At 46.7% G+C, this 27,535-nt stretch overlaps 1 protein-coding gene across 1 annotated transcript in view; it reads right to left on the minus strand.

Moving 5' to 3' along the window:
* The window catches only part of UTP15 (UTP15 small subunit processome component), a 234,365-nt gene that overhangs the window by 158,127 nt on the left and 48,703 nt on the right, over positions 1 to 27,535 (minus strand). The window contains exons 5-6 of the mRNA XM_078675269.1: positions 15,564 to 15,742; positions 2,862 to 2,987 (exon numbers count right to left, since the gene is read on the minus strand). Of these exons, the coding sequence (XP_078531395.1) occupies positions 2,862 to 2,987; positions 15,564 to 15,742 (305 nt within the window). The remainder of the gene's footprint in view (positions 1 to 2,861; positions 2,988 to 15,563; positions 15,743 to 27,535) is intronic.

The raw sequence follows: 27,535 nt of genomic DNA on the forward strand, positions 1-27,535 counted from the left end.
GGTCCCCTTTAGGACTTAAGGTGGTAGGGTCCAAAGCCAAAAGTACCACCAGCAGTTCGAGTTTACCTGGCCTTGAGTGTCCGGGTGCAGAGGTGCTGGACAGGTTGGTAGCCTTGTGTGCGACGCTGTAGGCAAAGGGGGGTGGGGGGAGCGGAGAGAAGGTACCTAGAAACAAGCTGCAGAGGGGGACTTGGGGACAACCAGAGGCTGGTATGTTTTCAGGGGAAACCTCTAAAGAGCCCTCTGGGTGCATGTATTAATAAATCCAACACTGGAATCAGTGTGGGTTTATTAATATGAGATGCTGGATACCAAACATCCCTACCTTTAGTGAAGCCATCATGCAGCTGGGGAACTTGTTTTCACCAGTGTCCAGCACATTCTAAAATGGCTTACTGTTCACTTGCGCTGGCAGTAATGGTACTGACCAGCACAGGGGCATATCTGCTCATGCAGGCATGCCCACACATGTAATATTAAGCACCCTGCTTTAGGGTTGTAAGGCATACTGTAGGGGTGACTTACAAATACTGCATGCAGTGTTGGAGACATGACACATAGGGATGTGTGTCATGTCTTCACATTTGTCTGCATCAAAACACGCAGCTTGCAATGGCAGTCTTGCATGTGATTGGTGAGGAGGCCCTTAGGGTGGCACAAATTGTGCCGCAGCCTTTATGGACCCTATTTACTATCACATGCCCTAGGTACCAGGGTTACCATTTACTAGGGGTATCCAGAGTGTACAAAAAGTATTGCCAGTTGGGGGGGGGGGGGGGGGGGGGTAACAATTGTACAGTTTGGGATAAGAGATCTGGCACTGGGGACCTAGTTAGCAGGGTGATAGTGCACTTCCAGTCGAACTCTCATCAAATACCAGGCAAAAAATGGGAGGTTACCATGTCAGAAACAGGCGCCTTTGTACTTAAACCCCCCCCCGCCCCGCCCTCCCCCCAAAGAGGATGAAACTACCCATCCTAATAGACTCTTCATCTTCTAAATGGAAGAACCTAGATAGGCCACCTGCTCTGGCATGGTCCAAAACATGCAGTTTGCAATGGCAGTCTTGCATGTGATTGGTGAGGAGGCCCTTAGGGTGGCACAAATTGTGCCGCAGCCTTTATTGACCCTATTTACTATCACATGCCCTAGGTACCAGGGTTACCATTTACTAGGGGTATCCAGAGTGTACAAAAAGTATTGCCAGTTGGGGGGGGGGGGGGGGGGGGGGGTGGGGGGGTGGAACAATTGTACAGTTTTGGAAAAGAGATCTGGTACTGGGGACCTAGTTAGCAGGGTGATAGTGCACTTCCAGTCGAACTCTCATCAAATACCAGGCAAAAAATGGGAGGTTACCATGTCAAAAACAGGCGCCTTTGTACTTAAACCCCCCCCCGCCCCGCCCCGCCCCGCCCTCCCCCCAAAGAGGATGAAACTACCCATCCTAATAGACTCTTCATCTTCTAAATGGAAGAACCTAGATAGGCCACCTGCTCTGGCATGGTCAGTCCTAGGTCTGTGTCCCACTGTGAATTCCATCCCCTGTAGAGCAATGGACCACCTCAACAGTTTGGGGTTTTTCACCTTTCATTTGCATCAGCTGTTTGGGAGGCCCATGGTCAGTTTGAATAAGGAAGGGAGAGCCAAACAAACATGGCCTGAACTTCTTCAGGGACTGGGAGAAAGTGCCTCTTTTGACATGGTTAGCCCCCTACTGTTTGCCTGTTTCGATTGAAAGTGGACAGGGTCCCTGCCAGCCAGGTCCCCTGTACCAGTGCTCCTTCCTTAAAACTGTACCGCATTTGCCAAAACTTCAGATTCCCTTGTAAGTCCCTAGTAAATGGCACCCATGGTATCCAGGGCATTGGGCCTGATGGACCCCTCACCAAGGCCATTTTAACTGTCACTGCAGGCTGCATGTCTTGGTGCAAAGCAGCACTAACCAATGTATAGGTAAGTCACCCCGCTAGCAGGCCTTACAACCCCTAGGGCAGGGTCCCCTTTATCTCAGGTGTGAGCACATCTACATAAGCAGATATACCCCTACAATATGTCTATCTTAATATTGCAAGTGCCAGGGAAGCCACAGACCGTACTTGGGGAGGAAACTCAACAACTCGAGTTCCCCAGCACCATGATGGCGTCACCAAACTCCTCCTCTTGATAAACAGAAACTGATGCCAGTGTAGGATTTGTTGAAAGGTATACCCAGAGGGCACCTCAGAGGTGCCACCTGAAAACCTACCAACCCAGGTGTGGTCTCTGACTGGCTTTAGGCAGCCTGCCACCACCAGACTTATTTCTAGACCCATGGGTCAAAAGCCACTCCTCTCTGAGGTCAGAAACAAAGCCCATCTTGGGCGGAGGTGTCACACCTCCTTCCCCAGGATGAGCAAAATTCTCAAGAGGGAAGCTTCAAAGGCCTTGCCACCTTTATATTGCGACCCTAGCCTCTGTTGCTGGCAGCAGATGGCATCCCCCGATTCAACCCCCCACTTTTGGAGGGAGAGCCAACAGGAAAACTAGATTAGAATAGGTGGCGTGCCAACTTCACCCCTCAGGTACTGGTACGAAGTAAAGCACATTTTTCAGTGCCTACCATCTTCAAGATGGTGAGACGTATCCAATCAGGGCTAGGGATAGCAGACCAAACCATAGGACTCCCTTAATTTTTGGCAATTTACAAACTGCTGCAGAATACAGGGTCAGCCTTTGAGGGGCAAGAAAATGAGAGGAAAATACTTCCCAAAGAAGAAGAATATATCTAAAAATGCATTACAATTTCAAAGCTTTACATATGCAGATATGTCGACAGGGGTCCTTTTAAACAGAAAATAGAATGCAATTGTTGCAATTTGTACCTGCGGACACCAGAAGGCCCCCAGAGGGGTACATCAGGACACTCTCCACTGGCTGCCCATGCTCCATTGTCATTACACTTTTTTCAGTTCTTGAGTCAAATACTTTCACAGTGTGATCGTACGAACCTGCCAAATTAACAAAGGTTGCATTTTTTAGGGTCAAATCATGCTATTTGCACGATTTACTGTAAACTAAGATGTAGGAAAGAAAAATTCACAATTTTTAAGACATAATTAACAAAGAATTAGAACAAGCTGTAATGAGTGCAAACATGGGATCTAATTCTTTAATGTGGAAATCAAGTTAAAGTTCATGACTGTTTAAATCTAAATAACGAGCAATTATTTGCAGTGAGAATAATCAGCTACTAGAAAATATTTCCTCACCACCAATAATGATCATCTTTTGGGGATAATAGGACAGCAATCGATGAACGACGCACACTTAAGTCAACAAGAACCTTCTACCACCATCAGAATCCCCAGAGCATTACAAAGAATTCTGGGCTCATAACTTCATACACCTCTATTATTAATTCCAAACAATGAATCATATTTAACACTAGTTTTTCAGTTATGAAGACACATTAGTTATAAATTCACATGCTTTGCTTAACCCTGACAGTTAATGACTACTATGGAAATTGTCAGCAAAAATATGTTAACAAAAAACAAATAGCCAGGTGGACAAATTCAAGGCCAGGACCATACAATGCTCCATCCGATGTTGTCCTCCCTTTAACTTAACACCCTAGGCAGAAATTTTTGTCATTACATTCCACCAGAAGGGAAAATGCTTCTTACCAGTATGCATCTGTTCTTGGCATGTAGAGCTGCAGAGTTGTACACTGTGCATAGATGGCCACCTAGTGTTGGGCCCGGATGTTTGCAGTTTGTTTTTCTTGTAGAGAGTCTTTGGAAGTCTCGGGATAGGTGACTCCTCCCTTGGGTGTTACTGCGCATGGGCATCGGCTCCATCCCCAGATTGTTTTTCGCCATTAGGGAAGTGATGGAGCTAAGAGAAAGTGATGACCATGTGTGTTTGTATCTAATGTCAATAACACTGGAACAGATAAAAGTAGCCGGGGAGGCGGGTGGGCGTGTGCAACTCAGCAGCTCTACATGCCAAGAACAGATGCATACTGGTAAGTAGCATTTTCCGTTCGAGGCATATGAGCTGCAGATTGCACACTGTGCATAGATTATAAAGCAGTACCCACACTAGCGGCAACCACCTGTATCTATTGCAGTTGTTTGAAATAGTGTTTTAAGTACAGCTTGGCCTACAGTAGCTTGCTGTTTTGTTTGCACATCTACACAATAGTGTTTTGTGAATGTGTGCGGTGTAAGCCATGTAGCTGCTTTGCAGATGTCTTCTAAGGGAATGTTCCCTAGGAATGCCACGGAAGCCCCTATTTTTCTTGTTGAATGGGCTCTTGGAGGACTTGTCAGTGTACGCCTAGCTTTCTGATAACATATTTGGATACACTTAACGATCCACCTTGGCAATACCCGTTTTTGATATTGGGTTGCCTTTATGTGGGGGTGAAAAGGATACAAAAAGCTGTTTTGTTTTCCTGAAGCTTTGTGTTCTCTCTATGTAATATAGTAATGCTCTTTTGACATCTAAGGTGTGCAGAGCTTTTTCTGCGACTGTTTGTGGCTGCGAGAAGAAAACTGCCAGTTCCACAGATTGGTTTAGATGGAACGGTGATATTATCTTTGGTAGGAATTTAGGGTTTGTACGAAGAACCACATTATTGTGATGCATTTGCAGAAAAGGTTGCTAGATGGTAAATGCTTGCATTTCACTAACTCTTCTTAAGGAAGTAATGGCTACTAGGCAAGCCACTTTCCATGTGAGAAATTGCAATTCGCATTTGGGTAAGGGTTCAAATGGAGGTCCCATGAGGCGTGTGAGTACTATGTTTAAGTTCCACACTGGCGAAGGTGGTATTCTTGGAGGTATTATTCTTTTGAGACCCTCCATAAAAGCTTTAATGGCTGGCACTCTAAAGAGAGACAGGTGCTGTCTGCTTTGTAAGTAAGCTGCAATGGCAAGGTGCAACCTGATAGCTGTGTAGGCTAAATTACACTTTTGAAGATGTAGTAAGTAGCCTATAATGTGTTGAATGGATACATCCAATGGATTCAATTTGTTGGTTTGGCAGTATATCACAAAACGTTAGCAGCATAACATGCTCTGGTGGTGGGACGCCTTGCCTCCTTGATAATATTCATACATTCTTGAGGGAGTTTCAGATAGCCAAACTCTATGACTTCAGGAGCCAGATCGCAAGGTTGAGCTGAGCTGGGTCCGGGTGCCCGATGTCTCCATGGTTCTGGGTTAAAAGATGTGGAGATAGGTTTAGTTTTTGGTGTGGTACCACAGATAGCTGTAGCAGTGTGGTGTACCACAGTTGTCTGGCCCACGTTGGAGCTACCAGTATAAGCATTAGCGAGTGTTGCTGTATCTTGCGTACTAGTAAAGGAAGAGAGGTAGAGGTGGAAACGCGTACGCAAATAGTCCTGACCAGTTCATCCATATCGCATTGCCTTTGGCTAATGGGTGTGGGTATCTGGCGGCGAAGTGTGGGCATTTTGCGTTGTCGTGGGTGGAGAAGAGGTCTATCTGAGATTGACCCCACATCTGAAAGAACAGATGAAGAACTTGTGGATGAAGTTCCCACTCGTGCATCTGCTGGGTCTGCAGACTTAACAGATCTGCCATGGTGTTCTGAACCCCTGGCATGTGTTGGGCTATTAGAAAGATGTTCTGAGGTATAGGCCACCTCCATATCTGCTGAGCTAGTTGAGAGAGCTGCAGAGAGTGTGTCCCTCCCTGTTTGTTTACGTAATACATGGCTGTCATATTGTCTATGCGGACTAAAACAGTCTTGTTTACCACTTTTAGAGCTAGAAACACAGCTAATAGCTTTAGATGGTTGATGTGGAGTAGTTTTTGCATTGGTGTCCACTTTCCCTACGTGGTGTGATGCAGTAAGTGGGCTCCCCAGCCGGAGAGCGATGCGTCTGCTGTTAGTGTAATTTGTGGAACTGGCTCTAGGAACAGTAGGCCCTTTGATAGGTTTTATGTGTTCCACCATTGCAGAGAGCGATGAGTCCGACTGTCTACCAACACTAGGTCTGTTAACTGACCCTGAGCCTGGTTCCATTGACGTGCTAGACATTCTTGAAGCGGACGCATTTGCAGTCTTGCGTGAAGTACTATGAATATGCAAGATGCCATCATCCCCACTCGGCGAGAGCACCCCGTCGGATTGCCACGGAACTTGCCTGGGACCCCTTGTCCGGTTTCCGAATTATCAGCCAACTTGTTTTAAAGCGGAATTCATATCCAGAAACCGCTCCGGGAGAAAGGTGTATCCCATTCCTTCCGAATGGAAACTGGATTCATTATTGCGGATTTTTGATCACGAACAATCCGCGGTTCCCAACGTGACTGCCTTACTAGGAATACCATTACCAGCAGTCGACACCCCCCCCACCGCGAGGTGTGTGAATCAATTCAGGCAAATGCAAAATGTAATTTTAGTCCTGAGGATGATCCTTTCATATTAGAGCAAATGGATCGAAACGTCGTCGACTTGAATTAGTAGACATACACGTAAATCATTGTATATATTTTGTATGTGCTACTCTGGAGAACACTTTTTTCGCACTGATATTACTAGTGTCCAGGCTGCTCTATGTTTTCTCTTTGCCTGTGGAACCTTTCTTTTCTATTTATCTATCCTTTTCTCGCTTAGTACGGCACAGGATTATGCCCCTTACTTGATTATTACTTGTTTCATTTTGTTTACCGTGTGATTAATTGACAATAAATCCCTGGTCCGGCTGGACAGGATAATTATATAGCTACCACTGTGTTCTATATAACATCTGATTTGAAAAATTGCTTAACTTGCTTAGGACCCTTGTCTTCCAAAACAGTTTACACCCATGGTCCTTCGCTACCTAATGGGTCCCCCTTGTTTCCCAAAAAGATCATCCCTATGAGTTGCATAAACACCCGAGCTGGAAGCGAGTGTTGTGATTTGAACTTTGTTAGGAGCGTTTGCACACTTGTTATCCTTGCTGGAGAGGGATAAGCTTGTGCTAGTGGATTATTGATTGTAGCTCCTAGGTACTGTTGTGTGTAAGACGGTAGCAGATGTGACTTGGTGTAATTTACTGTGAAGCCTAAGTTGTGAAGTAACAGTATTGTATTGTGAGCGTGTTGTACACATTGGTTGTATGACTGTGCCTTTATGAACCAGTGGTCTAGATATGGGAAGACGTGTATGTGCTGTCTTCTTAGGTGTGCTGCCACCACTGCTAGACATTTGGTGAACACTCTTGGTGCTGTGGTTACTCCGAATGGGGGTACCTTGAACTGGTAGTGCTGTCCTTCCAGCACAAATCTTAGATACTTTTTGTGCGTCTGATGAATTGGGATGTGAAAGTAGGCGTCTTTGAGATCTAGTGTGACCAGAAAGTCGTCCTGTAACAGAAGTGGGAGGACTTGCTGAAGTGTGACCATATGGAAGTGATCTGATTGTATATAAGCGTTGAGAGGTCTGAGGTCTAGAATGGGTCTTAGAGATCCGTCCTTTTTTGGAATCAAAAAGTACACGGAATATACTCCCTTGCTCCGTTGATGTTTTGGAACTATCTCTATTGCATTTTTCTGCAGTAGATAAAGTACTTCTGGTTTGAGCAGCGTTAAATGATCTTGTGACATTGGACTCTGTTTGGGTGGTATGTTTGGGGGGGTAGATGTTAGTTATATGCAGTAACCTGACTGAATTATTTGAAGGACCCACCTGTCTGATGTGATGTCCTCCCAGGCTGACAGGTGTTGCTGTATCCTTCCCCCGACAGGAGACGAATGGGGCGGGGGAAGGGGAGGAGAGTCATTGGGTAGGGGTGGAGGCAGAGCAGGAGTTGTTATCCTTGCCTCTGCCTTTGTTATTGTTACCGCGGTAACCTCCCCTTTGATAGCCCTTACCGTAGGTAGACTGAGTGGGGCTTTTATAACCTGTGGATGGTGTATCTGATGAGTACCCTCTGCTCGCACCTCTATATGTGGAGCGACGAAAAGAAAGTCTGGGAACCTGCGACTGCAGTGCTCCCATAGATTTTGCTGTGTCTGTGTCTTTCTTCATTTTTTCGAGTGAGACATCTACCTACGTACTCCCGCTACCAGTACCACCACCACCAGTACCACCACTACCAGTACTACCACCACCAGTACTACCACCAACAGTACTACCACCAACAGTACTACCACCAACAGTACTACCGCTACCAGTACCCCCACCTCCAGTACTACCACTACTACCACTACCAGTACCACCACCATCAGTACTACCAGTACCACCACCACCAGTACTACCAGTACCACCACCACCAGTACTACCACTACCACCACCACCACCACCACCAGTACTACCAGTACTACCACCATCAGTACTACCAGTACTACCACCACCAGTACTACCACTACTACAGCCACCAGTACTACCACTACTACAGCCACCAGTACTACCACTACCACCACCAACAGTACTACCAACACCACCAGTACTACCACCACCAGTACTACCACTTCCAGTACTACCACTACCACCACCACCAGTACTACCACTACCACCACCACCAGTACTACCAGTACCACGACCACCAGTACTACCACTACCAGTACTACTACCACCACCACCAGTACTACCACTACCAGTACTACGGCCAGCAGTACCACCACCACTAGCACTACCACTACCGGTACCACCACCAGTACTACCACTACCAGTACCACCACTACCAGTACTACCACTACCAGTACCACCACCAGTACCACCACTACCAGTACTACCAACACCAGTACTACCACCACCAGTACTACCACCAGTACCACCACCTCCAGTACTACAACTACTACCACTACCAGTACCACCACCACCAGTACTACCAGTAACACCACCACCAGTTCTACCACTACCAGTATCACCACCACCAGTACTACCATCATTAGTACTACCAGTACTACCACCACCAGTACTACCACTACTACAGCCACCAGTACTACCACTACTACAGCCACCAGTACTACCACCACCACTACCACCAGTACTACCACCACCACCACAACCAGTACTACCAGTACCACCACCACCAGTACTACCACCACCAGTACTACCAGTACCACCACCACCACCAGTACTACCACTACCAGTACCACCACCACCACCACCAGTACTACCAGTACTACAGCCACCAGTACTACCACTACCACCACCACCAGTACTACCACTACCACCACCACCAGTACTACCAGTACCACCACCACCAGTACTACCACTACCAGTACTACCACTACCAGTACCACTACCACCACAAGTACTACCACCACCAGTACCACCACCACCAGTACCACCACCACCAGTACCACCACCACCAGTACCACCACCACCAGTACCACCACCACCAGTACCACCACCACCAGTACTACCACCACCAGTACTACCACTACCAGTACTACCACCACCAGTACTACCACTACCAGTACTACCACTACCACTACCAGTACTACCAGTACTTCGGCCAGCAGTACCACCACCACTAGCACTACCACTACCACTACCGGTACCACCACCAGTACTACCACTACCAGTACCACCACCACCAGTACCACCACCACCAGTACTACCACTACCAGTACCACCACCAGTACCACCACCAGTTCCAGTACCACCACTACCAGTACTACCACCACCAGTACTACCACTACAAGTACCACCACCTCCAGTACTACCACTACTACCACTACCAGTACCACCACTACCAGTACTACCAGTACCACCACCAGTACTACCACTACCAGTACCACCACCACCAGTACTACCAGTACCACCACTACCAGTACCACCACTACCAGTACTACCACCATCAGTACTACCAGTACTACAGCCAGCAGTACTACCACTACTACAGCAACCAGTACTACCACTACTACAGCCACCAGTACTACCACTACCACCACCACCACCACCACCAGTACTACCAGTACCACCACCACCAGCACCACCACTACCAGTACTACCACTACCAGTACTACCAGTACCACTACCACCACCACCAGTACCACCATCACCAGTACTACCACCACCAGTACTACCAGTACCACCACCACCACCAGTACTACCACTACCACCACCAGTACTACCAGTACTACAGGCACCAGTACTACCACTACCACCACCACCAGTCACTGGCATTTAAAATGCCAATAGCTCAAACTCTCACAACTGCAAGACCTCACAAGAAGGACATCACAGGCAGCAGCTGTGCAAGCTTCTTACACTCGCAAGAAGGACATCAGAAGCAGCAGTGGTGCAAGCTTCCCTTACACACTCACAGCAGGTACTGTGCCAAGGCAGCAGCAGCAACAGAGCAAGAGTCCCTTACAAAGAACAGGCACAGCACAGAGATGCACAATGCAATCTTCTCATACTCACAGGCAGCAGCGGTGCAAGCTTCTCACACTCACAAGAAGGACATCACAGGCAGCAGCTGTGCAAGCTTCTTACACTCACAAGGAGACCACAGGCAGCTGAGGTGCAAGCTTCTCCCACTCACAAGAAGGACATCAGAAGCAGCAGCGGTGCAAGCTTCTCACACTCACAAGAACGACATCACAGGCAGCAGCAGTGCAAGCTTCTTACACTCACAAGGAGACCACAGGCAGCAGAGGTGCAAGCTTCTCACACTGGCAAGAAGGACATCACAAGCAGCAGTGGTGCAAGCTTCCCTCACACACTCAATCAATCAATCAATCAATCAGTGACACTTATAGAGCGCGCTACATACCCGTAGGGTCTCAAGGCGCTGGGGGGTGGGGGGGGGGGGGGGGGTGCCGCTACTGCTCGAACAGCCAGGTCTTCAGCTTCTTCCTGAAGGAGAGGTGGTCTTGGGTCAGGCGCAGGTCGGTCGGGAGGGAGTTCCAGGTCTTGGCGGCCAGGTAGGAGAAGGACCTTCCTCCTGTAGTCGCTCTTCGGATGCGGGGGACGGCGGCGAGGGCGTGGTTGGCTGATCGGAGGTGGCGTTTGAGAGCGTAGAAGTTGATCCGGCTGCTGAGGTAGCTCGGGCCTTGGTCGTGTAGGGCTTTGTGTGCGTGGGTGAGGAGGCGGAAGGTGATTCTTTTGTTGACGGGGAGCCAGTGAAGGTCTCTCAGATGTCCGGTGATGTGGCTGGTTCGTGGGATGTCACAGCAGGTACTGTGCCAAGGCAGCAGCAGCAACAGAGCAAGAGTCCCTTACAAAGAACAGGCACAGCGCAGAGATGCACAATGCAATCTTCTCATACTCACAGGCAGCAGCGGTGCAAGCTTCTCACACTCACAAGAAGGACATCACAGGCAGCAGCTGTGCAAGCTTCTCACACTCACAAGGAGACCACAGGCAGCAGAGAAGCAAGGTTATCACACTCACAAGAAGGAAATCACAAGCAGCAGTGGTGCAAGCTTCCCTCACACACTAACAGCAGGTACTGTGCAAAGGCAGCAGCAGCAACAGAGCAAGAGTACTATACCAGTGTAACGTAGCTATCATTGTGCAGCACGTGCAGTGGCACCAGTGTGGCATAGCTACAATTGTGCAGCAGGTGCTATTGCACCAGTGTGGCATAGCTACCCTTGTGCAGGAGGTGCAGTGGCACCACTATGGCATAGCTACCATTGTGCTGCAGGTGCAGTGGCACCAGTGTGGTGTTAGTATTTTTGGTGGAGCAGGTAGAGTAGTACCAGCACTGCCACCAGTGTGGTATAGCTATCATTACTGGAGCAGGTGCAGTGGCACCAGTGTAGCGTAGCTACCATTGTGCATCAGGTGCAGTGGCACTAGTGTGGTATAGTTATCATTAGTGGAGCAGGTGCAGTGGCACCAGTGTGCTATACCTATCAGTGCAGCAGGTGCAGTGGCACCAGTGTGGCGTAGCAGGTGCAACAGTGTGGTGTAGATACCATTGTTCAGCAGGTGCAGTGGCACTGGTGTGGTGTAGCAGGTGCAACAGTGTGGTGTAGGTACCATTGTTCAGCAGGTGCAGTGGCACCAGTGTGGTGTAGGTACCATTGCTGCAGTAGGTGCAGTAGCACCAGTGTGGCGTACGTACCATTGCTGCAGCAGGTGCAGTTGTACCAGTGTGTAGTAGCTACCATAGGCACTGTGGCATAGCTACCATTGTGCTGCAGATGCAGTGGCACCAGTGTGGTGTAAGTATCTTTGGTAGAGCAGGTGGAGTAGTACCAGCACTGGCACCAGTGTGGTATAGCTATCATTACTGGAGCAGGTGCAGTGGCACCAGTGTAGCGTAACTACCATTCTGCATCAGGTGCAGTGGCACTAGTGTGGTATAGTTATCATTAGTGGAGCAGGTGCAGTGGCACCAGTGTAGTATAGCTATCATTAGTGCAGCAGGTGCAGTGGCACCAGTGTGGCGTAGCAGGTGCAACAGTGTGGTGTAGGTACCATTGTTCAGCAGGTGCAGTGGCACCAGTGTGCTGTAGGTACCATTGCTGCAGCAGGTGCAGTTGTACCAGTGTGTAGTAGCTACCATAGGTGGAGCAGTTGCAGTGGTAGTGTTCCTTAGCTATAATTGTGCCGCAGGTGCAGTGGCACCAGTGTGTGGTAGATGGTGTTGCGTAGCAGGTGTAGTGTTATCAGTGTTACTTATCTATGCTTGTGCAGCAGGTGCAGTGGCACCAGTGTGGCGTAGGTGTCATTGGTGCAGCATGTGCAGTGGTACCGGTGAGTGGTAGCTACCATTGGTGGAGCGGGTGCACTGGTAGTTTTGCTTAGCTATGATTGTGCAGCAGGTGCAGTGGCACCAGTGTGTGGCGTAGTTACCATTCGTGGAGCAGGTGAGGTGTTATCATTGTTACTTAGCTATGATTGCGCAGCAGGTGTAGTACCACCAGTGTGGCGTACCTACCATTGTGCAGCAGGTGCAGTGGCACCAGTGCGCCTCATCGGTGTAACACACTCACTACCTCACACTCACCCCCACAGACTCACCATCACACACTCACCACTACACACACAACCACATACACAACAACACACCACCAGCCGTCAGTGCACGCTATCACCAGGGCCAAACACCATCAGCCATCAATGCACACTTTCACAAACAACAAACACCACCAGGCGTACAACACCAGCCGTCAGTGCATCCTTTTACAAGGCGCACTCACCAGCAACCAACAGTGCACCCTTTCACCAAACACACACACCATCAGCCATCTGTGCATGCTTTTACTAACTACACACCAACCAGCCGTCAGTGCACCCTTCCACAAGGCACACACACCTCCAGCTGGCAGTGCAGTACTTTACCAAGCACACACACCACCAGCCATCAGTGCACAATTTCTGCAGGCAGTCACGGCCATCAGTACATGCATCGATTGTTACACATCCACAATTAAGTATTGTAGCAATCTCAGTATGGTACACTTTAGTTTTAAACATATTCATGTAAAAACACAGCAGGCCACCATTGCTACAATTACAATCTAACACACATAATTCCACTACACACCACATTAACACACTCCAAACACTTAGCAAAAATGCATTACCATTTACAATGCTATTAGCTCAAACTCAAATAAATCCGAGCCCGATTGCATTTCTAATGCTGGTTCCTCTTTGGGGCTGGAGCTGGTGCAGGCACCTCTGGTGGTAGTTTCTTTGATAGTGTCAATCGACCAGTCTTTGGGTCTTTAACAAGAGTCTTTTGCTTTGGATCTGGAGCAAACTAATCTCTTTCAGGAGTATGGCCGGTCAGCGTGGAAGGACGTTTTGGCGCCAGTACGGCTTCTTTTCACCTTTTATCTTTCACGGGGGAAGCCGGTGTCTTTTTCGGATCCGAAGGCTTTTTTGGTTCCGGGTGTTTTTTCAAGTCCGACACTTTTTTTGGCTCCGATGAGTGCTTCGGCTCCGGTGGTTTTTTGGTGCCGGAAGCTTTCGGTTGCTCCAAAGTTGGCTTGGATGCCGAGGGAACTGGGTGTGTCGGCGCCAATGGCTTCTGTGCGGTAGTAGATGGGTTTTTCGGTGCCGGTAATTGCGTGCCGGCACCGAGCGGGGGTCGACTCGAGCCTGAGTCTCCCGAAGGCCTTATTGACTTCTTGGCCGAGCCCGAAGGTGGGGCCGTCGAAGTATTGTCTCGGTATGTACCCGAGGGCGGGGGTGTGACCGTAGCCTTTTTTGGGCGTGTCGAGGAAGTGTGGGGGTCGACGATCTTACTTACGACCCGCTGCGCTGGAGTCAGGTCCTCGACATCTGAATCTTCTGCCTCCGATTCGCTTTCGAAGTCGTGTTCTTCTGGGACGTCGACGCCTTCTTGGAAGATGTCGTCCGGAACCGGAGCTGAAGATCTTTGAGCCATTGTTCGTCTGGCTCTCCGGTCCCTGATAGTCTTCTTGGAGCGGAAAGAGGCACAGGCTGAACAGTCCTTGGCCTCGTGCTCCGGAGAGAGGCAGAGGTTACAGACCTCGTGGAGGTCGGTGTGGGGAAACTTCGACCCACATTGAGGACACCTTTTAAATGGCGTCCTTTCCATTAGCTGGAGTCGAGGCCTAGCTGGGCCCGAAGGCCGTATTCGACGACCGAAATGGAGGTCCTTGAAGTCGAAGAGTTATGTCGACTGGAAAATGCCTTGTAGAGTATTTTCTCCATGCGCAGTATCACCCAAGGGAGGAGTCACCTATCCCGTGACTTCCAAAGACTCTCTACAAGAAAAACAAACTGCAAACATCCGGGCCCAACACTAGGTGGCCATCTATGCACAGTGTGCAATCTGCAGCTCATATGCCTCGAACATATCTTTATTAGAGTTAATGAAAACTGAAATTATAAGCTCATCCTATTGAAGTAAAGTATCTCTGCTTTCAAAAGAGAGGAAATACCGCAATAACTGCCCACAGAAATGGGTTTTTCTATATAGGAGTAAATGAATCACTACTTGATCAACATTCATCCCAACTGTTGACAAAAAAGTGCATGCACTCTTGAATGGCCACACTGATCAACATTCTCCAGCTAAGGTTAATGCTATTTTCACCCCCTATTTTTGTTAGCCTCTAATACGAATATGCACTAATCCTAGGAACAATATTTCTATCACATACTTCAAAACAGTCAGTTCTCGCCTCTTAGATATAGCCAAAGGAGTAGTCTAAAATGTAAAGGTAACATATGCTCAGCACAACAGTGGGCTTTTGGTCTCTCTCTGGTTTCATTACATACTTTGTCAGGGGCTTATAAATATGATCACGAGAATATTTTACAACAAAACTGATGTTTGATAGGACTACCCTATGTCAAACCCGATGTATCAATGTGCTAGGGTGAGTTTGCACACTATTCATAACACAAACATCTCGTTGTTTGCAATTTCTAAATATTAACTTCTAGAGATTCTTCTGTAACTATTTGCAGTTTTGAAGGATAAACAAGTTTTGCAGTCATGCCACATGTGCATGCCTGATTTCTGTATCACACTACATATGATTACACAGCGCACAGATGCCAGAAATGTTCAGGTCCCTGTACAATCATGACAACAGTCAAGAAATAAAAAAACGTATCTGTGTGCCTAACCTATCTATTTGAACAATGGAGGAAAAAAGCTTTGCTAACATACCGGTTACAAAGAGATCTGCATTCAGCTTGCTCGTACAGCCACACCGGATATAGTCTGTGTGTTCTTTGTAGGACAGAAGATCTACGGAGTTTGGAATATCCCACAACTTACATGTGTAATCATCGGATCCAGAAAGGATTCTATATTTATCCGAAGTGAAGTCTACAACATGCACAGCTCTGAAGAAAGAAAACAGAAAAAAAACAAATCCATAGAAGCATACTTAAAATAACAGGTGTGCGCTTTTTAGCCTCCCTGCATTACTTGGGAACAAAAGTAAAGTTTGGTAAACACAACAACTCATGTACACACATTTATAGGTACATTTAACAGAACGCTTTACATAAACTTCTTTCATTAACACAAAATACTGAATTTATACAACAATCTTCTGAACTAGACTAGCTAGCAGCTCCCTTGCAAAACTCTCCTTATAGGTATAAAGGAATAAACAGGTTTGATGAGAGGAAAAGTCTACAATACCAGAGTACTGGAGGGAAAAAGGAGACAAGCCATGGGCATACTTCACATTAAATGCAAAAAAGTGCACCCGAGTTTTATGGGAGCCCAAAGTTAGCACCCATACAACTGTAGTTATGGCAACTGTTAGAAACTGGGTCTCTAGTTGACATAGGTATGCACACTGTCCGAGTAGGGACCACAATCCTTGTCAGGGTAAGTCAGATACACAACCAAAATTAACCTGTGCTCACAGATCAGTCAAGCTTATCTTAAGAGACAATGTGTAATGTATTTGTGCAACACAAATGGCAGTAACAGTGAAAAACACCACAAAAGGACTCCACACCAGTTTAGAAAAATAGAGAATATCGGAGTATAACAAGAACAAAACGGAAGAAAAATTCCAATAAGTAGAAGTCGATATATGAATTTTTAAAGATTAAATGCAAAATCAGTGCTTAGAATTCACTAGCAGTTTAAAGATTACTTGAGGTCGCGAGGGATCGGTACAAATCCAAAGTTCAGGCAGACCGTGATGGAGGGCAGGCTGGCTACAGAACCCACGCAGGATCCACTTAAAAAGTACCTTGTGTGGAGCAAAGCGTCGACGCTGAGAGTATGAGGCTTCCGTCTTTTCCATGCAGTCGAGCCACGCAGTTGGAATCGAAGTATCGGCGCTGCGTCATCGTTGATCTCGCAGTTGGGACCCACGCCGTCATCGAATCAGCACTGCATCAGAGGGCGGTGAGTCAGTTTCGATCAGGGCAGAGGGGCCACTGCATCAATTTTTAAAGAAAACAGCTGCAGATCCCACTTCTGAGGCCGAAGACTAGAGGGGGCACCTCAGGCAAGGGAGGACTCAGATGGCAGAGTCCAGCAGCATCAGCAGAGTTGCAAGCAGCCTTTTGCACTCCTGAGACTTCAGAAAGCAGGAGGCAAGCCAACAAGCCTTTGAAGAATCTTGGGTTCAAGGATGTAGAGAGCAGGTCCAGCCCCTCTCACTCCCAGGCAAGAAGCAGCAGGCCAACACAGCAATACAGGTAGCAAAGAGGCAGTCCCTCCTATGGCACAGCAGCTCTTCTTCCAGGCAAAATGTCCTTGGTTCCGGTAGTGTTATAATTTGGTGGCGTCAGGGGTCCAATACTTCAACCCAAATGTGCCTGTGAAGTAGGGGGGGGGGGGGACATCAAAGAGGCCTTTGAAGATCACAAAGTCCCTGCCTTTCCTGTCCAGGCTCCTGAGTCACCAGAAGGGGGTATGCAGCTTTTTGTGTGGGGAGAGGCACAGCCCCATTCAGGTGCAAGTGTCCCCTCCTACCTCCCAATCTACCTCGGGAAGGCTCATCAGCCGTGTGATGGGACATCAGGATGCAAATGCCACACCCCAGCTCCCTGTGTGTGACTGTCTAGAGGGAATGCACAAAGCCCAGCTGACACCCAGTACAGACGTGTCTTCAGAGACAGACAAAGGCATAGAATGGATAAGTAAGAAAATGCCAACTTTCTAAAAGTTGAGCAACTGCACTCCTTCCCTTTGTCATTAAACTTGTAATCCAACTCACTGAATGAAATGCGTGCGAGCAGAAGCCGTGAAAACGCCCCCTCATCACAGCTCGATTTAAAGAAACTCACACAAAGGGCACATTTCTCCTGCGTCCAACTGTTGCACTGCTGAAAAGGAAATCCTTCTTTAATGAAAGTCTTCCTCCAAAGTTACATCATTTTTATCAGTTCATCAATCTTAACCCAAAACCTTTTGCCATACGTCTTCCTTTATACTTCACCACCACTGAGACAGCATGTTTGCACTATGATTGTTTATTCAATATTTTCAAGTGCCTAACGTTGCCAATCTAGGCTTTAACGGAGGCATGTGAGGTCAAACATGTTTTAAAAGTGGTCTTATTACATTAACGTGCTCCCAATGCATTTCGAATCTTTACAATTCTTCGTCAGGGGTTAACTAAAATGAAATATAAAAAACAATTCAACTGGCATGTAAAACTCAAAAGTACTTGTCCTTTCTTTTAAATATACTGCATCCTGCCCGCAGGACTGCAGAGGGTGTATCTTAGGGGTGATTGACATGTAATAAAAGAAAGGTTTGGGCTTGTAAAGCAGGTAAACTTTCCAAGTCAAAACTACACACACAGGCTCTGCAGTAGCAGGGTTGAGCTATGTTTAAAGGCTACTGAAGTGGGTGGCACAATCAGTGTTGCAAAACCACTAGTAGCATTTAATGTACAGGCACAGGGCACTTTACTAGGAACTTATAAGTAAATTAAATATGCCAATTGTGGATAAGCCAATGTTACAATGTTTAGAGTACAGAGCATATGCACTTTAGCACTGGTTAGCAGTGGTAAGGGGGCCATATTCCAAAAGCCAGGAAAAATAAACTCAGCAAAACAGAAGATCACGCGGCAACGTTACGGGAAACCATGTCAAGTATGCCAGGTCTAATAGCAACAATATCCATTCACCTTTCTTTTATCATGTTGAAGACAGTCTGGCACCTAGTCTAATCCATTTTTTATTAACACTTCACTCTTTGTCTAAAGCTTACACTGAATGCAGCTCTAACAACCATTCACTTTTCGCCACTCAAAAGATATTCAAGCCAGGTGAGCAAAATGGGAAGAAAGATCAACATAGCCTCAGATTAATAACGAGTAATAAAACTATTGAAAAAGGGTTGGGTAACACTTTGATTTAGAAGGTAGACGTCTTATGTGATTTGAGACAGTATGTTGCTCATATTATTACATCAGGAGGAAACCTAGTATGCTGTTTTCCAGCATGGAAAAGATAAAAATGATTTTTGCTTTTGCAAAACATATATCTTTATTGCATAATTATGTACCCTCAAAGTTGAAGAGATGTCAACTAAGTTATAAAAATCATGATGGGACAGGGTAGGATTGGTGTTATCAAAAGGAAAATGCTACTTACCAGTATGCATTTGTTCTTGGCATGTACAGCTGCAGAGTTACACACTGTTGCATAGATCGCCACCTAGTGTTGGGCCCGGATGTTTGCACTCGTTTTTGTCCTGAAAAGTTCTTTGGAAGTCACGAGATAGGTGACTCCACCTTTGGATCACATTGCGCATTGGCATCAGCTCCATCCTCAGACTGTTTTTCGCCATTAGGGAAATGATGGAGCTTTGCAAGAAAGGGAAGGATGTCCATGTAAGCTGTATCTAATTAAGATAATACTGGAACACATAAAGGTAGCCGGGTGGGCGTGTGTAACTCAGCAGCTCTACATGCCAAGAACAGATGCATACTGGTAAGTAGCATTTTCCGTTCAAGGCATATGAACTGCAGATTACACACTGTTGCATAGATTATACAGCAGTACCCCCTCTTAGAGGCGAACACCAGTATGTGTTGCAGTTGTTTGAAATGGTGTTTTGAGTACAGCCTGGCCCACAGTTGCTTGTTGTTTAGTTTGCACATCTACACAATAGTGTTTTGTGGATGTGTGGGGTGTAGATCATGTAGCTGCCTTGCAAATGTCATCTAAGGGAATGTTCCCTTAAAATGCCATTGAATGCCAGATAGCAAGGTTGAGCTGAGCTGGGTCCGGGTGTCTGGTCTCTCCATTGTGCTGGGTTAAGAGGCGTGGAGATAGGTATAGTTTTTGCTGCTGTACAACAGAGTTCCAGCAGTGTGGTGTACCACAGTTGTCTGGCCCACGTTGGAGCAACTAGAATGAGGGTTAGAGAATGCTGCTGTAGGTTGCGCACTACTAGTGGCATGAGTGGGAGAGGCGGAAAAGCATACACAAATCTGCCATATCTCTCCATATCGCATTGCCTTTGGACAGTGGGTGTGGCTATCTGGCGGCGAAGCTTGGGAATTTGGCGCTCTCGTGGGTGGCAAAGAGGTTTATCTGAGGCTGTCCCCACATCTGAAAGAACGGTTGAAGAACTTGTGGATGAAGTTCCCACTCATAGATCTGTTGTGTTTGACGGCTTAACAGATCTGCCATGGTGTTTTGTACCCCTGGAACATGTTGGGCTAAGAGGAATATGTTTTGAGGTATAGCCCACCGCCATATGTTCTGTGCTAGCTGAGAGAGTTGTAGGGAGGGTGTTCCGCACTGTTTCTGTATGTAATACACGGCTATCATGTTGTATGTGCGGACTAATATAGTCTTGTTAGATGTTTGCTTTTGGAATGCTTTGAAGGCTAGGAATATGGCTAGTAACTCCAGGTGGTTGATATGGAGTATCTTTTGTTGTGGTGTCCACCTGCCTTGCATGGTGTGTTGCAGTAGGGGGGCTCCCCAGCCGGAGAGCGATGCGTCCGCTGTTAAGACTATCTGAGGAACTGGCTCGAGGAACGGTCGCCCTCCAGAAAGGTTTTTGGTGTTCCACCACTGCAAAGAGCGATGAGTATGACCGTCCACCAACACTAGATCTGTCAGTTGACCTTTAGCCTGGTTCCATTGGCGTGCTAGCACTCTTGGAGAGGGCGCATTTGTAGTCTTGCATGGGGCACTATAAAAATGCAAGAGGCCATCATCCCTATGATCTGCATGAACACTCAAGCTGGAAGGGAGTGTTTTGGTTGAAATTTTGTGAGAAGAGCTTGCATGTTTGCTATTCTGACAGGAGAGGGATAAGCTAGCGCTCTTGAGGTGATTATTGTGGCACCAAGGTATTGTTGTATGTGGGACGGTTGCAGATGGGACTTGGTGTGGTTTATTGTGAACCCCAAGTCGTGAAGCAGTTGGATAGTAGCGTGAGTTTGTTGTACACACTGGTTCTAGGAGCTGGCTTTTATGAGCCAGTCGTCTAGATATGGAAAGACGTGAATGTGCTGTCTTCTTAAGTGTGCTGCCACTACTGCTAGGCACTTGGTGAATACTCTTGGTGCTGTCATGACTCCGAATGGGAGTACTTTGAATTGATAGTGCTGACCGTCTATTAAAAATCTGAGATACTTCCTGTGAGCATTGTGAATGGGAATGTGGAAGTAGGCGTCCTTGAGCTCTAGAGTAGCAAGGAAGTCGTTTTGTGAAAGAAGAGGAAGGACTTGTTGGAGTGTGCCCATGTGAAAATGGTCTGACTGTATGTATATGTTTAGGGGTCTGAGGTCTAGAATAGGCCTTAGAGAGCCGTCCTTCTTTGGGATAACAAAAACAGGGAGTAAACTCCCTTGTTTTGTTGGTGCAGAGGAACAGGTTCTTTTGCACTTTTTTCTAGTAGGGATATTACCTCTTGCTTTAGCAGTAATATATGCTCTAGTGACATTGGACGCTGTCTGGGTGGTATGTTTGGGGGGTAGATGTTATGTTATGTTAATTTTGATTTCTATAGCGCACGGCTACTCCATTGGAGTGTCCCGGCGCTTTTTATTGGCAGCTCATAAAAGAAGAAAACATAACAGTAAAATAAGAACGTCCACAGACAAAGGAGGGAACAAACTAGAGGGTAAAAAGCCAGGTTTTAAGGCCCTTCCTAAAGGACAGCAGACTAGAGGTAGTTCAAGACAGTAACCTGATTGAATAATTTGTCGCACCCACCTGTCTGATGTGATGTTGGTCCAGACAGGAAGGAATTGTAGTCTTACCCCCACTGGAGTGGAATGGTGAGGGGGAAGTGGAGGAAAGTCATTGGGTAGGGGTGGAGGCAGAGCGGGAGTTGTTAGTTTTGCCTCTGCCTTTTGTTATTGTTACCCGTGTAACCCCCCCTCTTTGGTAGCCCCTAGTGAAGGTGGATTGGCTATCGGAAGAGTAGCCTCTTGTGTTGCCTCTGTAGGATGAGTGACGAAAGGAGCTTGTGACTGCATGGCTCCCTTAGATTTAGCTGTGTCTGTATCTTTTTTCATCTTTTCAAGAGATACATCGACATTAGGGCCAAATAGGTGTTGCTCATCAAATGGTTGATTGAGAATGGAACTCTGGACTTCAGGTTTGAAACCTGAAATACGTAGCCAGGAATGCCTACACAAAAGGTTGCTGGTGTTAATTGCCCTTGAAGCAGTATCTGCGGAATCTAGGGCACAACAGATGGAGGAATTGGTGATAGTTTTACCTTTCTGTATGAGTTCATTGGCCCTATTTTTATATTTGTCTGAGAGATACTGCATTATGGATTCCAGATCATCATAATGTGCCCGGTCATACCTTGCTAACAGCACTTGAGTTTTAGCGATGCGCCATGTTTGCTGCCTGTGACGCCGTTCGTTTACCAGAGGCGTCAAGGAGTTTAGACTGGGGGGGTCTCAACTGATGTTTGGGAATTGGCCCGTTTCCTTGCATTGGAGACTACAAGGGAGTCTAGTGATGCGGGCATCTAACATAGGCTGCATCTGTAGGGGCAGCTTTGTATTTTTTCTCAATTCGGGGGTTGAGGACTCGAGCCCTGAGTGGATCTTTAAATACCTCTGATGCATGCTTAATGACCCCCTTAAGCATTGGCAGAATTGAAGTGGACCTTTGTATGGTGTCGAAAGTGTCCATTAAGAAATCTTCCTCCACAGTGTCTGTGTGTAGGTCAACCCCATGGTATTTGGGCAGCCCTATGGACAAGTAGGTTAAAACCTACAGTGTCCTCTGGGGTGGGGTTCTTGAATGGGGTCCTTTCCAGGAGCTAGAAGATGAGGCCTAGGTAGGCCCGAAGGCCTTCGTCGACGACCGGAATCTAAGACTTAGAAATTGTCGAGACTCGCGGTCGAGACAATACTGTCGTAAACGGGTGAGGGATTGCGCGCAGAACAAAACTCAGTTCCAAAGCGGAGCGCAGGAAACACATCGGAGCCCGATGGCGGAAAAAAACAATCTGAGAATGGAGCCGATGTCCATGCGCAATGTGATCCAAAGAAGGAGTCACCTATCTCGTGGCTTCCAAAGAATGTTTCAGGACAAAAACAAGTGCAAACATCCGGGCCCAACACTAGATGGCGATCTATGCAAAAGTGTGTAATCTGCAGCTCATATGCCTCGAACACAAAGGTTATGCTCAAAATAACAACATGAACAATATAAAAAAAAAAGTTTTTTAAGTACAAGCTAGGGATGTTCCGGTTCAAAGAGGCCCTAATGCCAAGGGTTGTAAAAGGACAAGTTACTTACCTTCGGTACCACCATATCCGGTAGAGACATGATATAGCCTCAGATTCCTTACCTTTGAATAGATACCGAGGCAATTCCACCCCGCATGAGGGACTGCAGACAAATTTAGAGCAGGTAGTCCTGCAGGACAGAGCGGCCAAAAAGACCATTTCCACGGATTTAACTGCCCAGGAAGTAGTGCATGGTAAACATGTTCAGGGATGCCTACGTAGCTGCCTGACAAATGTCGAGGACTGGAACTTTACATTGCAACACTGTGGTAGCAGCCTTAGCACTGGTGGAATGAGCCCCTCAGCCTTTAGGAGGCTGCTTTTTTGGCCAAAGAGTAAAAAATGTTGATGTAGAGGATGACCCATCGCAAGATAGTCCTCTTCTGCACAGTACAACCTTTCTTTGTTCCAATGTACCCCATGTAGAGTTGGTCGTCCACCCGGAACTCTTTACTGCAGTCAAGATAGAACGGCAACGCTCTTTTTAGGTCCAGACGGTGGAGTTGCTCCTCTTCTTTAGAGGCGTGCAGAGGAGCGCAGAAAGTGGGCAAGGTGGCAAACAGCCCCACATGGAAGAGTGTTACAACTTTCAGTAAGAAAGAAGCCCTAGTGCGAAGCACCAACTTATCAGGAAAGATGGTCAGGTAAGAAGAATTGGATGACAACCTGCAATTCACTCAAACTCCTGGCAGACGTAATTGCCACTAAAAAAGTGTTTAGACAGTAAGAAGCTGGAGGGGGCAATTGTGCAGAGGTTCAAATAGAGTGCACATTAGAAAGGTGAGAACCAAATTAAGGTCCCATTGAGGCATAATGAAAGAAGGTGGAACATATGCGCAAGTAGTTTAGGAATCTATTTACAATGAGGGATTTGAATATTGAGGGTTGGTCAGGTACCTTCAGAAAGGCAGACCAGTCCGAAATGTACCCTTTGAGAATGCCCAATGCAGAGATCTGCTGGGAAAAAAGTTAAAATAAAAAACAAAACATAAGAAAGGGAATCTGAAAGAGGATCAATAGACATTTTCTGTACAATATTTTACAAACTTGTGCCATCGGCAGGCAGAAAAGGTGGAAAGACGCCTGGTTGCAAAATAACATTACAGAATTCGGGAGGAAGGTCAATGCTTTTAACTGCAGCCTCTCAATCTCCACACAAGAAGAAGTAGAGTTGACCGGTTCGGGTGAAGGACCCTCCCCTGCTGCTACGACAGAAGATCCTCCCGCAGGGGCAGCCTGATCGGAGTTGGAGAAGCTCGGGACACCTGCAGGAAGCTGGCTCTGTATATACAATACCAAAGTAAGGTATAGTTGGGGCTCACGGATTTATGGTATTTATTTTTTCAACATTTCCGTCTGTATTTATTCACATTTATTTTGTGTTTTGCGTATAAATGAAGTTGTAACACTGTACATTTCCATATTTATTTAACTGACAGATGCGCACTCATAATTTGATGTCTGTTGTGTTTTAGCTATTTAAGCTGTTAATTATTACATACCAATACATTCATTCATTATACCATTAATGTATGTTGACATATGTCATTATTTAAAGAAATTTCATCCTGATTTTTAAATTTCCCATGCTGTCCATATTCTCAGGTACTGGCCTATAATTCATCAAAGACAGCATGGAGTTACTTAAAAGGAGAGCAATTTTCTGTGTTTATGCACTTTTAAAAATAAATGCAGACAGAACACACATTGTTTTCTGTCTGTATTCAACTATAAAAATCCGTAAAAACTGAAAATAGGGAGCCTTAGGTATAGTGTGCACAGAGTCCAGTGGAACCCCAATGGTAGGCAGAGGTAAAAGTAGATAATACCTTACTTTCTATTTGTGGTAGCATGGGAGAGCATAAGGCTTTATCAGAGGGAAGTGTTAAGCATTTATTGTACACACTCATGCAATAAATGATGTCACACACTCAAAGACTAAGCCAATTTTGTTTGTATAAAAATATTATTTTGTTATTTTATTTCTAAACCCCGGCCATGCCTGGGGCAGGGAAGTGAAATAATACTTTGCAATACTTATGCAGTCAATTACAGTTGAATGCAGGTTCAAAAGCAGTTGGTTGGTTTACAGGTAAGTCAATAATTTCAGTTACTTTGTAGATAACTTTACACGTTACTTCTTGGATTACTTTTTAAGTTACTTTTGCTAGTCAGTGTGATATGCCTAGATAGCACACAGACATTTCCTAAACAAAACTTAAGTAATTCACTTTTTTGTACATTTGCAGTTTTTCAAGGTTTCATACAAACCAACTCAACACAAAGAAGATTTTTCACAGAAAAGCAATCAATGCAATCCTATGGGAGAAAATGAATTTATCGGTTTGCAGTTAAGTACTTGGGTGTGGGAGAGAACCAGGGCTCCCCCAGGGTCGAGGATGCACTCTCAAAGCAAGCTCAGCAGCACTAGGACGGCCAGGGGCAGAGTGCTGATGCCCAATGTTATCCAAAGAGTGACAGGGGGCCTCCGATTGGTGGCTGCTCACGAGCAGGCCACAAGGTTGTGGGAGAAAATCTCCTGGTGTTAGGCTCAGGGCAAATGGGGATTCAAGTTAGCACACAGGGTGCACCTGCAGTGGCACAGGGGCAGCTAAGTGCAGGGTGCTCTTTTGGAGTCGGGTGCCCTGTTGATTTCAATCAGGATTCTCCGGTTGCAAAGATCTTCTGGAGGCGACCACCGGTTGGAGAGGTAAGGTGGGATTCTGGGACACTGTCGGTTGGGCCACCCAAGGCCGTGGGACGTCGTCGGGTGCAGGGGTTGTTGTTAAGCGTTCAGTTTCTCTTACCGGTTCTGGTGGCGGTCACGGTCGGGGGGGTCATCAAGAAAGGGGCTGCAGGCATCATTTGGAGACTCGAGGCAGGTCAGGGATCCCCTGATCACAGGTCAGGATCGCCGGGAAGACCTCCTCGTGGTATCGGGCCACTCAAACTCGTGACATAGGCGTCGGGTGCAGGCTTGCGGATTTGGCCGGAATCAGAGTCTGTGGGTGAGCAAATCCGTGCTTCCCAAGTCTTGGTTTGGGAAGGCAGGGTAGGTCCTCCAGGTTCTTGGGGACTGCTGGCTGCAGAACGTGCCAGGATTTTGCTGGAACAGGTTCGAGGTTAGGACAGGCCGGTAGTCAGTGGGTGTCCTCTTCTTAGTTCAGCACTGCTTGCCGCCTCAGACAAGAAGAGAGAAGGACCAACTTCTCTCTTCTTGTCTGAAGCGGTAAGGTTCTGGGATGCCCCTAAATACTAGATTTAGGGGCGTCACAGGTAGGTACAAGTCGGGACCGATGGGTCCTTTCACTGAGGGGGGGGGGTACACCCCCTATTATTCCAGCCTCCAGTGGGAGGGGGGCACAAGCCTCACTCTGGTTGGCTGGGTCCCCCCAGCTGCAAGATGGCGGGGACTGAGACTTGTGCTTCACATCGCCTCCCCCACCAGAGGGGCGGGGTTGGGAAAAGTGGGCACACCTCTCCTCCTAACTTGGTTTTCCTGCCGATTCTCCCACCCAAAGTGGGGGTCAGAACCGGTGGGGGCCAGTTGCCTTGAGCAGCAAATGGCTGGGATAGCTCGCAAAGGCTGCAAGCCTTTGAAGCTTCCCCTTTGTTTTTTGGACCTTGCCCATCCTGGGGGAGGAGGCGTGGCACCTCGTCCCAGGATGTGCATTGTTTCAGGACCCGAGAGCGGTAGGCTCTTGCCCCAGAAACATGTCTGGTGGTGGCAGCTACTCACCCAGGACACTAGAGTTATCTAGTTTTTCAGGGGGCATCTCTAAGATGCCCTTTGAGTGCATTTTTCATTAAATCCCACACTGTTATCAGTGTGGGTTTAATGTGCTGAGAAGGAGGATACCAAACCTCCCAGTTTTCAGTAAAGGCATTATGGTGCTGTGGAGTTCACAATGACAAACTCCCAGCACCATATACTCTTTACGGCATTACTGCACTTACAATGTCTATGAATTGACTTAACACTGTGTATATATATATATATATATATATATATATATATATATATATATATATATATATATATATATATATATATATATATATTCACTGAAAAAAACATAGGTTATAGACCATATATAGTTAGGAATTAGCATTTACAAAACCTTGAAAATTCACTGAAAAAACCATAGGTTATAGACCATATATAGTTAGGAATTAGCATTTAAAAAACCTTATTTTACTCACACAAAACCATTGAAATTCCATATATATAGTTAGTTGTACTAACTATATATCGCGCACCCGCAATCCACTGCTGATCATGTCACATATTACATCATTCATGACATGGTCAGTGAACAAGGCGGTAACGCCGAAACGCGTCTAAGCAGCAGTTGATCTGAAAGAATAAATATTTGGATTCAGATTCACGGAGTCAGCGCCTTCTTTGGATTGTGAAGTATGGCTGGTGAGAATA

Source organism: Lissotriton helveticus, chromosome 2_1 (assembly GCF_964261635.1).
Source record: "Lissotriton helveticus chromosome 2_1, aLisHel1.1, whole genome shotgun sequence".
In the NCBI taxonomy this organism is placed as follows: domain Eukaryota; kingdom Metazoa; phylum Chordata; class Amphibia; order Caudata; family Salamandridae; genus Lissotriton; species Lissotriton helveticus.